The sequence below is a fragment of the Aquarana catesbeiana genome, linkage group LG02 (genome assembly GCF_042186555.1).
Source record: "Aquarana catesbeiana isolate 2022-GZ linkage group LG02, ASM4218655v1, whole genome shotgun sequence".
Classification (NCBI taxonomy): domain Eukaryota; kingdom Metazoa; phylum Chordata; class Amphibia; order Anura; family Ranidae; genus Aquarana; species Aquarana catesbeiana.
The window spans coordinates 82,450,981-82,466,811 of record NC_133325.1 but is presented as its reverse complement, the minus strand read 5'-3'; the positions used below and the strand labels follow the sequence as shown (position 1 = coordinate 82,466,811).

Here is a 15,831-nt window from a genome sequence, read left to right as displayed (position 1 = left end):
GCCGAGCTTGAGCAGAATTCCGTCAGAAAAGCCATCCAGGATTTTTCTGACGGAAAATCCACTCGTGTGTACGGGGCATTAAGACAATTTTTTTTATTGTGTGTATTTGTTTTTGTTTTTTTTAGTTTTGGATAGAGTGGAGCTGAATTAGAACACCTGTCAGTTTTCACGCTGTATGTGCTTCCGCTAGGGAGATTCACTTTCTCTATTTGTCCTGTTTATCGTGATCACTGAGAGTCACAGTAAAAGAAAATCCAAAACTTTGTGTTGACACCAGAGCATTAATAGAGGGGAAATCTTCCAATGGGGGCACTAGTTCTGGTGACACCCCAAGATTCCCCCACTTTGGAGGGATTTAAGGAAGTAAAGGAAAATCATTACAGTTGTTTTGAGTTCCTCAGAGTATTTTAATTTGTCATATTAAAAATGGGCTGTTGTTAAAGCAGAGTTCCAGGCAGAAATGTAACTCTGTTTGAAACAAAAGCACCCCTCCCTCCGTTTTTGGATTATTTATTTATTTATTGCCTGCTGGGACCTGTGTGTGCCCTAGAAGACGACGGGACTTTTCACACAGCGCCGTGCGACTTGCCCATGCGCAGTAGGAAATAGGCTGTGAAGCCGCAAAGGCTTCACTTCCTGTTTCCCTTAGTAAGGTTGCCGGTGCCTGCACCCGGAGCCCATGGACTAGTCGGCTTCAGGTGCCGACATCGCGGGCTCCCTGGACAGGTGAGTGCAGCTGCTGACATTTAATTTTTGTTTTTACCCAGGCTGGAACTCCGCTTTAACCACTTGCAGACCAGCCGCCACAGAATGGCACAGGTGGGTGAAACTACGTTATGTAACATCACTTCGCCCTGTGGCCACTAGGGGTGCGCGCGCACGCCCCCTGCTCACCCACAGAGCCGATGCGAGTGCCCGGCGGTTGCGATCACTACCAGGCTCAAGCGATGGCTCGGAGCACATGGAGAACCGGGATCTGTGTGTGTAAACACAGTTTCTGGTTCTCTGAGGGAAGAAGTGACAGATCGTCTGTTCATACAGAGTATGAACAGCAATCTGTTATCTCCCCTGCATAGTCCCCTCCCCCCTTCAGTTAGAACACACACTAGGGAACACAATTAACCCCTTGATCGCCCCCTAGTGTTAACCCCTTCCCTGCCATTGACATTTACACAGTAATCAATGCATTTTTATAACACTGATCGCTGTATAAATGACAATGGTCCCAAAAATGTGTCAAAATTGTCCAACGCGTCCGCCATAATGTCGCAGTCCCCATAAAAATCGCAGATCGCTGCCATTACTAGTAAAAAAAACTAGTGCGCAAACCAATCAATTAACGCTTATTGAGATTTTTTTTCCAAAAATATGTAGAAGAATACATATCGGCCTAAACTGAGGAAAAACATTGTTTTTTTATATATTTTTGGGGGATATTTAATATAGCAAAAAGTAAAAAAATTTTGCTTTTTTTTTCAAAATTGTGACTTTTTTTGTTTATAGCGCAAAAAATAAAAAACGCAGAGGTTATCAAATGCTACCAAAAGAAAGCTCTATCTGTGGGAATTTTGTTTGGGTGCAACGTCGCACGACCGCGCAGTTGTCAGTTAAACGACGCAGTGCCGAATCGCAAAAAGTGCTCTGTTCAGGAAGGGGGTAAAATCTTCCAGGGCCGAAGCAGTTAACCAGCAAAGTTCCAACATTTCCATGTTTTCACAGAGCCCATTTTCTCCTAATGGCCAGTGAGGCACCCTGTCATAGCAGTCAACCAACAGAAATGTAAGGTGTTGAGTAGTAGAAACAGGCAAGTTCGAACTGCCCATCATTCCTGCGTACACAAAATAATTAAAGCGGAACTAAACCCTCCTAAAGCTTTTTGCCAAGGAAGCTGCCATCTTGGCCTCTGCTTGATTTTCGTTTGATTTTTTTTTTTTTGTCATGACGCTGCACATGTGATCAGTTATGACACCAGCCATTTGATGGTTTGACAGTTGGGTTAAAAGCACAAGCAAATGTGACAGTTACATTCCCAGCACATACCAGGAATGTAACTGTTTTTTAAAACTGTTAATTTGATGGGTTTAGTTCCGCTTTAATGCTGCCACAGGTATCCAGTCCGCTAGCCTTTTTTTTTTCCATTTTAATTGTGGCAGTCATTTTAAGGTCTGACGCATCAAAATGAATAAAAGCAAAAACGAAGTGTTTTCTATAGCAGACAATCAGATATTCGGTTCATTTAGAGGACAACATGAGCTCTTTTCTTTCCTTTATTTTCTATAAATCAGCCCCATTGCATAGGCATCTTCATACCGCCCTGAAAGAGGTCGATTTTTTTTTTTTTTTCCTGTGAAAGCTTCAGATGGAGGAACCACACAATTTTCAAAACAATCCCAAACAGAGGTTGATGTCAAGCTGCCAGACTATTTCTGTCATGTACATTAGCCAGTTTGGCAGCGAGTTCGTGGACAGATGTATTGGCTGGCTCACAGCTGTCCTCCATGCTGTCATGTGAAATAGCCCGCGGCTGTCTTTTATGAGTTAATCTCAGACGTTTCACTCTGATCTTTCAACATATTTGTTAATTGCACATTTTGATTTATACCTCATGGAATATTACTTCCTGGAAGATCACAAAGTAGATGCTTTAGACATAGTAAATAGCATTAAAGTTTAACCACTTAAGGACCGGAAGGATTTACCCCCTTAATGACCATTTTGTTTGCGATACGGCACTGCGTCAATTTAACTGATAATTGCGCGGTCGTGCGACGTTGTTCCCAAACAAAATTGATGTTCTTTTTTTCCCACAAATAGAGTTTTCTTTTGGTGGTATTTGATCACCTCTGTGGTTTTTTGGGTTTTTTTTTTGCGCTATAAACAAAAAAGACCGACAATTTTGTAATAAAAAATATTTTTTTATTTTATTTTTTTATTTTTTCGCTATAATAAATATCCCAAAAATATATAAAAAAAAATAATTTCTTCCTCAGTTTAGGCTGATATGTATTCTTCTACATAAAAAAAACCAAAAAAACAAAAAATAAATCGCAATAAGCGTATATTGATTGGTTTGCGCAAAAGTTATAGTGTCTACAAAATAGGGGATAGATTTATGGCATTTTTATTATTATTTTTTTTTTTTTTTTTTTTTTACTAGTAATGGTGGTGATCAGCGATTTTTGGTGGGACCGCGACATTGCGACAGACAGATCAAACACTTTGCTATAAAAATGCAATGATTACTGTATAAATGACACTGGCAGGGAAGAGGTTAACGCTAAGACCCCTTTCACACTGGGTCGGTTTGCAGGCGTTATTGCACTAAAAATACCGCCTGCAAACTGCCCCAAAACAGCCTCCGCTGTTTGTTCAGTGTGAAAGCCCGAGGGCTTTCACACTGAAGCGGTGCGCTGGCAGGAGAAGAAAAAATCTCCTGCAAACCGCATCTTTGGAGCGGTGAAGGAGCGGTGTATTCACCGCTCCTGCTCATTGAAATCAATGGGACAGCGCGGCTATACCGTGGCAATACCACGGCTATAGCCGCGCTATACGAGTGGTTTTAACCCTTTTTCGGCCGCCAGCGGGGGGTTAAACCCACCCCGCTAGCGGCCGAATGCCGTGGTAAAACAGCGCTAAAAATAGCGCTGTTTTACCGCCGACGCCCCCTACCGCCCCAGTGTGAAAGCAGCCTTAGGGGAGATCAAGGGGTTAAAGGTGTTCCCAGCTGTGGGGGGAGTGGACTATCACTAAGAACAGACAATCTCCCTCTACAGCCCTGTGAGAACGGGGATCTGTTTGTTTACATTGACAGATCCCTGTTCTGGCACAGCTCTCTCTCTCTCTCTCTCACTCTTGTGATAGTTTGCCAGGAAGGGAGGGGGGATGGGTCATAAGAGGGCCAATGAGAGCTGCAGGGCTGCAGGGCTGCAGAGCTGGAGGTGTGCCTCTGTGTGTCTGTGTAAATCCAGGAAGTGAACAGGCAGTGGGAGGGAGAGGAGGAGAAGCGGTTGTCAGATGCTTTATTGAAAGCCGTGCAGGGTGATTGGTGATTGACTGTCCAGGTATCGGATTAAGCATCGGAGCATTTGCATGAGTACAAGTACTCGGTATTGGCATTAGTGTAAATCCAGGAAGTGAACAGGCAGCAGCTTCAGCTTCCCACAGTTAAAATGGCTGCAGTCAGACTCAGTGGAGGGAGATTTCTGCAGCATATTTGGCAAGTACAGAATCACGAGGAGTGCTTAAAGCAGAGTTCCACCCAAAAATGGAACTTCTGCTTTTCCGGTTCCTCCCCCCCTCCGGTGTCACGTTTGGCACCTTTTCAAGGGGGGGAGGGAGCAGATACATGTCTAATACAGGTATTTTGCTCCCACTTCCGGGCATAGATACCCGAGCCACCCGCGGCTATCTACGCCACTTCTGGCACCTTCTCCCCCCCCCGTCTTCTGGGAGACACACAGGTCCCAGGAGACAGCAGGGACCGGTGGGATAGCGCAGTGTGAGTCGCGCATGCACAGTAGGGAACCAGGAAGTAAAGCCGCGAGGCTTCACTTCCTGATTCCCCTACCGAAGATGGCGGCAGCAGCACCCGACAGCCGAGGGATAGATCGGCTTCAGGTGCCGACATCGCGTGTGCCCTGGACAGGTAAGTGTCCTTATTTTAAAAGTCAGCAGCTACTGTATTTTTAGCTGCTGACTTAAAAAAAATGAATAAACGGCGGACCTCTGCTTTAAAGCGGAAGTTCCACTTTTGGGTGGAACTCCACTTTAACTACCACTATTGCTGGTAATATTATGCTGGGTTGATCTACTTTTATGTAATTTAATTAGTCATTTGTCCCCTGTGGCAGTGGTCAGGAAAAAAAAAAAAGGAGCATTTAAAAAATAAAAATGATTGTGATAATATGCAGAGTTACATACATACATAGTTACTTAATCAGACTGAAAAAATACATGAATCCATCTAGTTCAACTATTAGCAAAAAAAAAAGCCAAAACAAACAAATAGAAAACCTCCGTATATATACAATCCTATTCCCACAGTTGATTCGGAGGAAGGCAAAAAAATACAATAAAGCGCAATCCAATTTACTCCAATGGGGGGGGAAACTATCCAGATCCGCAAGGAGGCAATCAGATATTCCCTAGGTCAACTACCCCTGGTGTTATTACCTATAAATATTAGTATCGAGTAGTGGTGCACCGAAATGAAAATTCTGGTGCCAAAACCGAAAATTCAGGAAGCCATTGGCCTAAACCGAAATTGACGTTTTAAAAATATATATATATACTTTTATAAATAATGGTATTATATTTGACTTTTTAATTAATATCATGAATTTAAATGAATATGATTTTTTTTTGTTGGCCATTATTGGCACCTTTTGAAGCAGTGTTAAAAATCATGCTTGCTGCATTTTTGGTGCATATTTTGTCAGTTAAAATAAAAACACAACAAAAACGCACCTTCCCATTGAAAACGCAGCAAGAACACATCAAAAATGCACCCGTGTTGCGTTTTTGATGCATTTTTTTTGAGTTACATGACTTATAAAAAACACCATAAGCATGGTAAAAATTGCAGCAAAATTGCGGCAAAACTGCAGGCGTTTTCGACAGCCATTATCAGCACCTTTTTTTCTTTCAGCACAGTGCTGAAAATCCTATTTTCGGCCTATAATTTTCAGCGGCTGAAATTTCGATGCATCACTAGTATCCAGTTATATGTTGTGCATTTAGGAATGCATCCAGCCCTTTTTTTAAAACAATATACTGAGCTGGCCATTACTAGTTTTTGAAAGAGTCAATTCCATATATATTATTAATATTATATATTATATTCTATAAATATTTTCGTATTTGGAGCTTACATCTCTTTTTCTTCAGATGTAAAGAGTGCCCCTTTGTCCACTGTAATGACCTGAAAGTCAGCCACAAAGCTTAAAGCTAAACTACTGGCAATGGCAAACAGCTAAATACACATTTGAAAAACTGTAGCTCAGAAGAAAAAGAAAGAACGTTTCTGAACCTGCTAAAAGAATTGTAATCCTGATAAGTCAGTGTTTTGGTTTCTGGCACTCCTACCAGACATCATAACCTGTTCACTTCACTTGTCTCTGCTGCTTGGCCAGCAAGCTGCCCTTTGCTTGCTTATTAGACACTAAAGGGGCAGCAACATAAAACTGATCACCACTTCCGGACCACCCACCATCATACGTTGGTACTTGAATACCGTTGTTATAGCAGCAGATAGCTGTCATAACTCTGCGATATTCTTAAACGGTGGCCAGTCCGCTTTCAGATAAAAGTGGTCTCCGCAGCGGATTCGCCGCGAGATCACTTTTATCGGCGGCGGGAGAGGTGCACTCCCCTCCTCCCGCCGTGTTCCAGTTGTCTCCGCCGCTTACCGGAGCCGTCGGTAGCGGCGGAGACAATCCGATCCTTTCACCTCTGAGGCACTGTCAAGTGAGGGAATGATGGCCCCCACTCGACTCCGAGTGATGTTGGATGACGGACACAATGTCAAACGTCACTTCCGCTCAACGGCCTTAAAAGGGACTTTTTTTTTTAATTGCATTTAAGTGTAAATATGAGATCTGAGGTCTTTTTGACCCCAGATCTCACATTAAAGAGGTCCTGTCACGCTTTTTTCTATTACAAGGGATGTTTACATTCCTTGTAATGGGAATAAATGTGGTCCAAATTTTTTTTAAAGGGACTGTGTAAAAATAAAAAGTAAAATAAATAATAAAAAATACAAAATGAAAGCGCCCCATCCTTCCGTGCTCGTGCGCAGAAGCGAACACATACGTAAGTCACACCCGCATTTGTAAACGGTGTTGCCCACACCGGAGATTTTTAAGGGTCAAAGTTTGTCGCCATTCCACAAATGGGTGCAATTTTGAAGCGTGACATGTTGGGTATCAATTTACCTGACGTAACATTATCTTTCACAATATAACAAAAAATTGAGCTAACTTTACTGTTTTCTTATTTTTTAATTCAAAAAAGTGTGTTTTTTTCCAACAAAAATTGCATTTGTAAGGCCAAAAATACGATTTGACATAAAGTGTTGCAAGTATTGTTTGGGGGTTCTAAGTAATTTTTTAGCAAAAAAACCTGATTTGAACTTGTAAACAACAAGTTTGAAAAATAGGCCTGGTCCTTAAAGTGGAGTTCCACCCAAAAAAAAAAAAATATTAATGTGCATGAAAAAAAAAAAAAACATTTGGAGAAAAAAATTTTTTTTTACTCACCTTTTTAATGCCTGTTGCTAGGGGGTCCCTCGTAATCTGCCTCCTTCGGTGCCTGGGCTCCTGACGTCACTTCCCATCGCGCAGGAAGGGAGATCAGCTCTCCTCCCTCCAGCTAGGCAATCATCTGGGACACGTGACAGGTCCCATATGATTTTGCGGCCAGTCACGGCGCGTGGCGTTGCTCGCGCATGCGCAGTGGGTGATTGGCTGTGAAGCCACAGCCGGGCGCCCACAGTTAAAATGCCGGCGCCTCCGAGTGGAGGGGGAGACGAGCGGTGCTTTGATCCCCCGCATCGCTGGACCCTGGGACAGGTAAGTGTCCGATTATTAAAAGTCAACAGCTGCAGTATTTGTATTTTTTTTTAGTGGGAACCCCGCTTTAAGTGGTTCAGTGCATATCTACAGATATCTGTGATGCATGCTAACGCATGTGTCAAGGTATGAATGAAGGCTTAATGAAAAATGAGCTCTAGCTATGTTTTTAAAGCTAAAATTTATCAGAAAATTAACAAAAAAAACTAAACAGCACAAGGGACTGTGCTTACAATTACTGAGAAGCGTCCCTTGTTCTGCTGGATGTGGTTTTAGCTGAAATCCTCTGATCTCCCTTCCCCTGTAGCTGTAATCTTCTGCTGCTGCAGGGTTAATACAAATCATTGATATGATAATGATTATGGACAGGATTTTGTACACCTTACAAGACAGAATGCACTTATTTGATCGTAGATGGGAGCCTTGGAAATCCCATAAACACATTTTATTGACATAAAGCTAAGAACTGCATAATGTACCTAGACCATGCATAGATTATACCTTCATGTATGGGTTTTTTTCACGATATACTCTGTACGCTTTTGAAAAAATTTTTTATGTCACAACCCTTTCTGTTATTATGCTTTGGATACCATTGTTTATGATTTACACTGATACCAGACTGTAGATTTTATTCTTTTGTTTATTTCTTAAACAATAAAAATCGTTTGTAATAAAAAAAAGATAAATAAAAAAAAAAATCGAGGGACCTGTCTTATGTACTCATCGAGCACCGGCTATGAAAGACTATGAATAGCAATCCATGAATGGAGGTCAGACGGATGATTTAAAGGTTCACCTCCTCCATTTATTAATCAGTTTCCATTCATGGAAACTATAGTACAGCATCTATGAATGGTGGAGAGGTGGAGGAAAGGGCGGACAGAGTCGGCACTCTTGACAAGTGCCTATGATAGGTCACTCAGCTTGTACTAACCAACACAGCACTGGAAGGTTATGGTTGTGGGAGTGGAGGGGGGGGGGGGGGATCCGAGAACTTCGAATTTCAGGTAGAACTGCAGTTAACAACTCAAGGGACACTTCTCATCGATTGCAAGTACCATCCCTTGTGCTGATTTTTTAAATTTTTTTACTAAACTTAACTTTAAAGAGGTTGTAAAGGCTAAAATATTAAACCAGGGGTCTTCAAAAAGTTTCCTCACCTTTTTATATTTAATAGAGTTTTAAAAAAAGTGTGGAGACTTTTTGAAGAACCCTCGTATATTCTAAATAACAAACATACTATACATACTATACTTACCTGCTCTGTGCAACAATATTGCACAGATCGGCCCGAAACCTCCTCTTCTGGACTCCCCCCACCAGCGCACTTGGTTCCTCCCATTCTCCGTGCTCCACTATAGGCAGCTGCTTCCTAGGGGGGTGCATGTGTGGCTCACTCCCAAGCCAGGATGTGTGCATCCATAGACACACACAGCGCAGCTCGGCCCCACCAGCCACTCTCTGCTCACAGGATTTGATTGACAGCAGCCAGCAGGAGCCAATGGGCTGCTGCCTCTCTGACCTGTGAGTCCAGGGAGAGAGCTGCTACAGAACTACAGACAGGAACAGCGATGGATTGGGGGGGGCGATACAAATACTGGGACATTTTTTACCCTAATGCAGGGAATGCATTAAGTTAAAAAAATGTCAAGCCTTTACAACCACTTTAACTAACCAAGCTGGCCTAGAAAATTCTCTTGTTGTTATTGGTATAAAATGAAGACATTTGTCTATGATACTGGCAAGACCCAGACGGTAGTTAAGAAATGAAAACTGTTACTGTAGGTAACTAACACCCCCAGTTATTCTTTTAATTCTCTTGCATTCAAAAAATAAAATGGAAAATTAGACAGTGTCTGATTGGCCAGTTTTGTCTAAATGTCAGTCCTTAATATCATCACTATGATAGGCAGCCTTTTTGGCCAGCAGGTCAGGTCCACTAGGATATTAAAGGCCAGATGCAGGTATCCAAGTTTTCTTTTGATTTCTTACCTGTTTAGGTAGACTATGACATCTTTACTTTGTCTGATAACAGTCTCTACATGCAATGAAGCACGTACAAGCTCAGGAATGATGTACAAAGGCTTAAACGCTTATTTTAAAGCTTTTGGAGCTGCTGCAGGGCAAGAGTTCCATATGTAGCTTGCAAAGTAAATATTTCAAACATATGTTCACGACTTTACAAAAATAATTGACAACATTCTTTCTTTGTAGGATATGTACTACTACTCTCCATCAGCGACTAATTCCACTGTTCTAGCAGAGGCCATGGACCAAGCTATTGCCATGTTTGACACAGTTGAAGAGGTTGTCAAACACATTAGTCCTGAAACATGGCAGGAAGACCTAGAAAATCTCTATACTGATACAGCTCAGTACCGTGGAAGGACCTTTCAAGAAAAAAAATCTAAAGGTAAGGAACGGCTCACAGAAGAGAAATACTGAAAAAATAAATAAATACATGCAGTGCCTTGAAAAAGTTTTCGAACTCCTTGAAATTTTCCACATTTTGTTATGTTACAACCAAAAACGTAAATGTATTTTAATGGGATTTTACGTGATAGACCAACACAAAGTGGCACATAATTGTGAAGTGGAGGGAAAATGATAAATGGTTTTCAACATTTTTTACAAATAAATATGTGAAAAGTGTGGCATGCATTTGCATTCAGCCCCCTGAGTCAATACTTTGTAGAACCACCTTTCACTGCAATTACAGTTGCAAGTCTTTTTAGGGTTGTCTCTACCAGCTTTGTACATCCGGGGAGTGACATTTTTGCCCATTCTTTTTTGCAAAATGGCTCAAGCTCTGTCAGATTGGATGGAGAGTGTCTGTGAACAGCAATTTTCAAGTCTTGCCAAAGATTCTCAATTGAATTTAGGTCTGGACATTGACTGGGTCATTCTAACACATGAATATGCTTTGATCTAAACTATTCCATTGTAGCTCTGGCTGTAGGTTTAGGGTTATTGTCCTGCTGGAAGGTGAACCTCTGCCCCAGTCTCAAGTCGAGGGTGGCACAGTGGTGTAGTGAATAGCACTTTCGCCTTGCAGTAAGAAGGGTCACTGGTTTGAATCCCAACCACAACACTACCTGCCTGGAGTTTGCATGTTCTCCCTGTGCCTGCGAGGGTTTCCTCCGGGTACTCCGGTTTCCTCCCACACGCCAAAGACATGCTTTTTAGGTTAATTGGATCCTGTCTAAATTGTCCCTAGTATGTATGAATGTGAGCTAGGGACCTTAGATTGTAAGCTCTGAGGGTAGGGATTGATGTGAATCTACAATGTATATTTAAAGCGCTGCGTAAATTGACGGCACTATATAAGTACCTGAAATAAATAAATAAAGTCTTTTGCAGACTCTAACAAGTCTTCTTCTAAGATTGCCCTGTATTTGGCTCCATCCAACTCCCCATCAACTCTGACCAGCTTCCCTGTCCCTGCTAAAATAAAGCATGGTGTGTTCAGGGTGATTAGTTTTCCACCACACGTAGCATTTTGCTTTTAGGCCAAAAAGTTACACTTTGGTCTCATCTGATCAGAGCACATGTTTTCTGTGTCCCCCACCTGGCTTTTTGCAAACTGCAAATGGGACTTCTTATGGCTTTCTTTCAATGATGACTTTTTTCTTGACACTCTTCCATAAAGGCCAGATTTGTGGAGTGCACAACTAATAGTTGTCCTGTGGACAGATTCTCCCACCTGAGCTGTGGATATCTGCAGCTCCTCCACAGTTACCATGGGACTCTTGGCTGCTTCTCCGATGAATGTTCTCCTTGCCTGGCCTGTCAGTTTAGGTGGACGGCCACGTCTTGGTAGGTTTGCAGTTGTGCCATACTCTTTCCATTTTCAGGTGATGGATTGAACAGTACTCTGTGAGATGTTCAAAGCTTGGGGGGGGGGGGGGGGGGGTTTATAACCTAACCCTGCTTTAAACTTCTCCACAACTTTATCCCTGACCTGTCTGGTGTGTTCTTGGCCTTCATGATGCTGTTTGTTCAATAAGGTTCTCTAACAAACCTCTGACGGTTTCACAGAACAGCAGTATTTATACTGAGATTAAATTACACACAGGTGGACTCTATTTATTGATTAGCTGACTTCAGAAGGCAATTGGTTCTACTAGATTTTAGTTAGGGGTATCAGAGTAAAGGGGTCAGAATATAAATGCATGCCAAACTTTCAGATATTTATTTGTAAAATAGTTTTAAAACCATTTATAATTTCCCTTACACTTCACAATTATGTGCCACTTTGTATTGGTCTATCACATAAAATCCCAATAAAATATATCTACGTTTTTCGTTGTAACATGAACCTTAATGGCATCCCGGTCTTAGTCTGTAGGGTTCAATATTGAGTTGGCCCACCCTTTGCAGCTATAACAGTTTCAACTCTTCTGGGAAGGCTGTCCACAAGGTTTAGGCGTGTGCAACTATGGGAATGTTTGACCGTTCTTCCAGAAGTGCATTTGTGAGGTCAGGCATTGATGTTGGATGAGAAGGCCTGGCTCGCAGTCTCTGCTCTAATTCATCCCAAAGGTGCTCTATCGGGTTGAGGTCGGAACTCTGTGCAGGCCAGTCAAGTTCCTCCACCCCAAACGTGCTCATGTCTTTATGGACCTTGCTTTGTGCACCGGTGTGCAGACATGTTGAAACAGGAAGGGGCCATCCCCAAACTGCTCCCACAAAGTTGGGAACATGAAATGGTTCAAAATGTCTTGGTATAATGATGCCTTAAGAGTTCCCTTCACTGGAACTAAGGGGCCAAGCCCAACCCTTGAAAAACAACCTCACACCATAATCCCCCCTCCACCAAATGATTTAGGCCAGTGCTGTTGCTCCAGAGCTTAGTAAACAAGGTAAAGCTTCACTTCGCAAAGAGTACCCAATTACGAAAAAAAATTAGAACAATTTAAAAAAATGCATTTTTGCACATGATTGGATGATGAAAGTCAGCAGAGCTTCTGCTCATTTACTAAGCTCTGGAGCAACTGAACTTGCAGATTAGAACTTCACTTTGCAAAGTGCACAGTCTGTTTGCCTTTGGTAAATCAACCCCCAAGAATCACAGCACCACACGCAGTATATTGTTATTTTAATAAGTAGTAAATAGGGAAGTGTGCTCCCTCTAGAGCTTGGTAGTTTCACGAGTGTGAGAGTATTGTGCTCCCTCCGCTGACTAGGCTCTAAAGCAGGGGGTTAATTTGCTGCCTATACAACTAAAGCTGGCATCCTGCCATTCAGAAACCTTGATCCAACATAACCACTCATTGGAATTGTTCCCACCAAATAGTACGCATCAACAGTCCTGAAGAAGAGGAAGTCATTCCCCCAAAATGTGTTGGCTTGATGTACATGTTGCTAATTTTTAATAAAGTCCATGAACCATATTTTAGAAGTCACATTTCTCTGGACACCAGGCGCTCCTTTCTTTTTATCTAACGCCACGTACACACAAGTGGTTTTGCCGTCGGAATACACTCTGAAGGTTTCTCAGACGGAATTCCGCTCAAGCTGTCTTGCATACACACGGTCACACCAAAGTCCAACCGTCAAGAACGCGGTGACGTACAACACGTATGACGGCACTAGAAAGACCGAGCGCTTCCGTCTCGTACTTGCTTCAGAGCATGTGTCGTTTTTGGTATGTCGGAACAGCATACAGACGAGCGGGTTTCCCGATAGTAATTAGTTCCGTCTGAAAAATTTAGAACATGTTCTCTATCTAAGTCCGTCTGAATTTTCGACGGAAAAAGTCCGATGGGACATACACACGGTCAGAATATACGATGAAAAGCGGACTTTTTCTGATGGACATTCCGCTCGTGTGTACGTGGCATACGTCTACATGCTGACCTTAAGGTGATACAAAAAGACCGCAGCCCAATCCCCAAGAGGGCCCATCGCTACCATCCATGACTTGGCACTATCCACCAGAAGGCATTCCTTACTTTTTGCCCACACGAATACCTACTCAGGACCAGTGACCAATCCAGTCAGTCCAGTGCAGTCTCCAACACAAGCTAAAGCAGGGGTAGTCAATGTTAGCATTTCAGCTGTTGTTGAACTACAAGTCCCATGAGGCATTGGAAGACTCTGACAGCTAGAGGCATAACTTCTAGAGGGATGATGGGATTTGTAGGTTCAACACAGCTGGAGTGCCAAGGTTGCCTACCACTGCTCTAGAAGTAGCAGAGGGGTTTAAAGTGGATGTAAACCCAATGTCATCCTTTCTAAACTACTGCCATAGGGGTTATCTATAAGGATATACATGCCTCCTGCATGTATCTTTACCTGTCAAATGTCTCCCCTCTGTCTGTTATGAGACCCGAAAAACTGCAGATTCTGTGAGTGGGTCTGTTGTCTGGAGCTCGGTGGGTGGAGTCGTGATGTCAGTAGACTCCCCGCCCACCTCTACACTCCCTTTGTCAATATGCATTTTCTCCTGTGTATTTCTTACACTGAACTTCTGCTATGATCTCTAACATCCAGTGAAAAGACAGGAAAGTAACCACATGACTTCAGCATGCCAAATCATGCTGAGGTGTGGAACAGCCAATCCTTGCAGAGCTGCTGAAGAAAGGAGTGGGGGAGGGAATTAAAAAATAATGCATGTCTTAGGCTAGTGCACGAGGAATGTAAATCATCTGTCACTCACAGCAAGGGGGAGGATTTGACAAAGTTTTTCTCTGTTTGTCAAGTTTTATCTCACTGAACAATAAAAGAGGATTGCTCAGAGCTGGTTTAACTCTTTGTGGCAAGACTGGGCTCAAATGATAGGAAATCTTATACTCTACATTATGACATCAAAAAAAAAGAAAAAAATTCGGGTTTACATCAACTTTAAACTAAAGCACACATACTGGTATCTTTCATGGGCTTCGTCTATATCTTTACCTTTCTCTGAATTATTTACCTGTTTCCTGGGGTTTCTTAATAGCTGAAGTTATATAATTAACCACTTCTGCCCCGGAAGAATTTGCCCCCTTAATGACCAGGCCATTTTTTGCGATACGGCACTGCGTCGCTTTAACTGACAATTAAAAGAGGGGGGGGATTTGGGACTTTAAATGAGGCACATATGTGGTGTGCCTCCATCCCTAAATTCGAGACTAAAATTGGGAAAGTTGGGACTTTAAAATGAGGTTATGGACACTGTGGAAATAACTGGATAAAAAACATATTTATTGATCGTAATGAAATGCACAATCAAATCAATATCATGGACCACATTTGTATAAAAGACATTGCAATAAATATCATTTCATAAAGTATTTACAAGCACATATGTATGTGCAAACGTAATACAGACATCAAGAGTACATCAAATATATACCCACTTGGTGCCATATAGTGGTCACCATTGATGATTCATACAGACAAAACAGAAAATTTCATATGTATACATGTGATGTTACAGCAGCACTTTCATCGGGAATAAGGTGTAACAGTAAAATCATGGTGCAAATAGAATGGTTCTGGAGTGGAAGTATAGAAAGGACATATATATGCATCCCACAATGCCCGACGCAATCCTTCTCTGGGTGCCCTGTGTTGAAGCCAGGAGCTGATTTGAGGAGAGACGTCCCTGCGCTATCGCCCCTGATGAGTGTCCTTCACACGAAACGCGTCGGGCATTGTGGGATGCATATATATGTCCTTTCTATACTTCCACTCCAGAACCATTCTATTTGCACCATGATTTTACTGTAACACCTTATTCCCGATGAAAGTGCTGCTATAACATCACATGTATACATATGAAATTTTCTGTTTTGTCTGTATGAATCATCAATGGTGACCACTATATGGCACCAAGTGGGTATATATTTGATGTACTCTTGATGTCTGTATTACATTTGCACATACATATGTGCTTGTAAATACTTTATGAAATGATATTTATTGCAATGTCTTTTATACAAATGTGGTCCATGATATTGATTTGATTGTGCATTTCATTACGATCAATAAATATGTTTTTTATCCAGTTATTTCCACAGTGTCCATAACCTCATTTTAAAGTCCCAACTTTCCCAATTTTAGTCTTTAACTGACAATTGCGCGGTCATACGACGCTGTACTCAAATAAAATTGACGTCCTTTTTTTCCCACAAATGGAACTTTCTTTTGGCGGTATTTGATCACCTCTGCGTTTTTTATTTTTTGCGCTATAAACAAAAAAAGAGCGACAATTTAAAAAAAAAATATTTTACTTTTTGCTATAATAAATATGGGGGGGAGAGGAGAGGCCGTG

At 41.9% G+C, this 15,831-nt stretch overlaps 1 protein-coding gene across 1 annotated transcript in view; it reads left to right on the top strand.

Moving 5' to 3' along the window:
- Positions 1 to 15,831, top strand: part of PDGFD (platelet derived growth factor D) — a 392,123-nt gene that overhangs the window by 327,242 nt on the left and 49,050 nt on the right. The window contains exon 5 of the mRNA XM_073613110.1: positions 9,786 to 9,984. Within this exon, the coding sequence (XP_073469211.1) occupies positions 9,786 to 9,984 (199 nt within the window). The remainder of the gene's footprint in view (positions 1 to 9,785; positions 9,985 to 15,831) is intronic.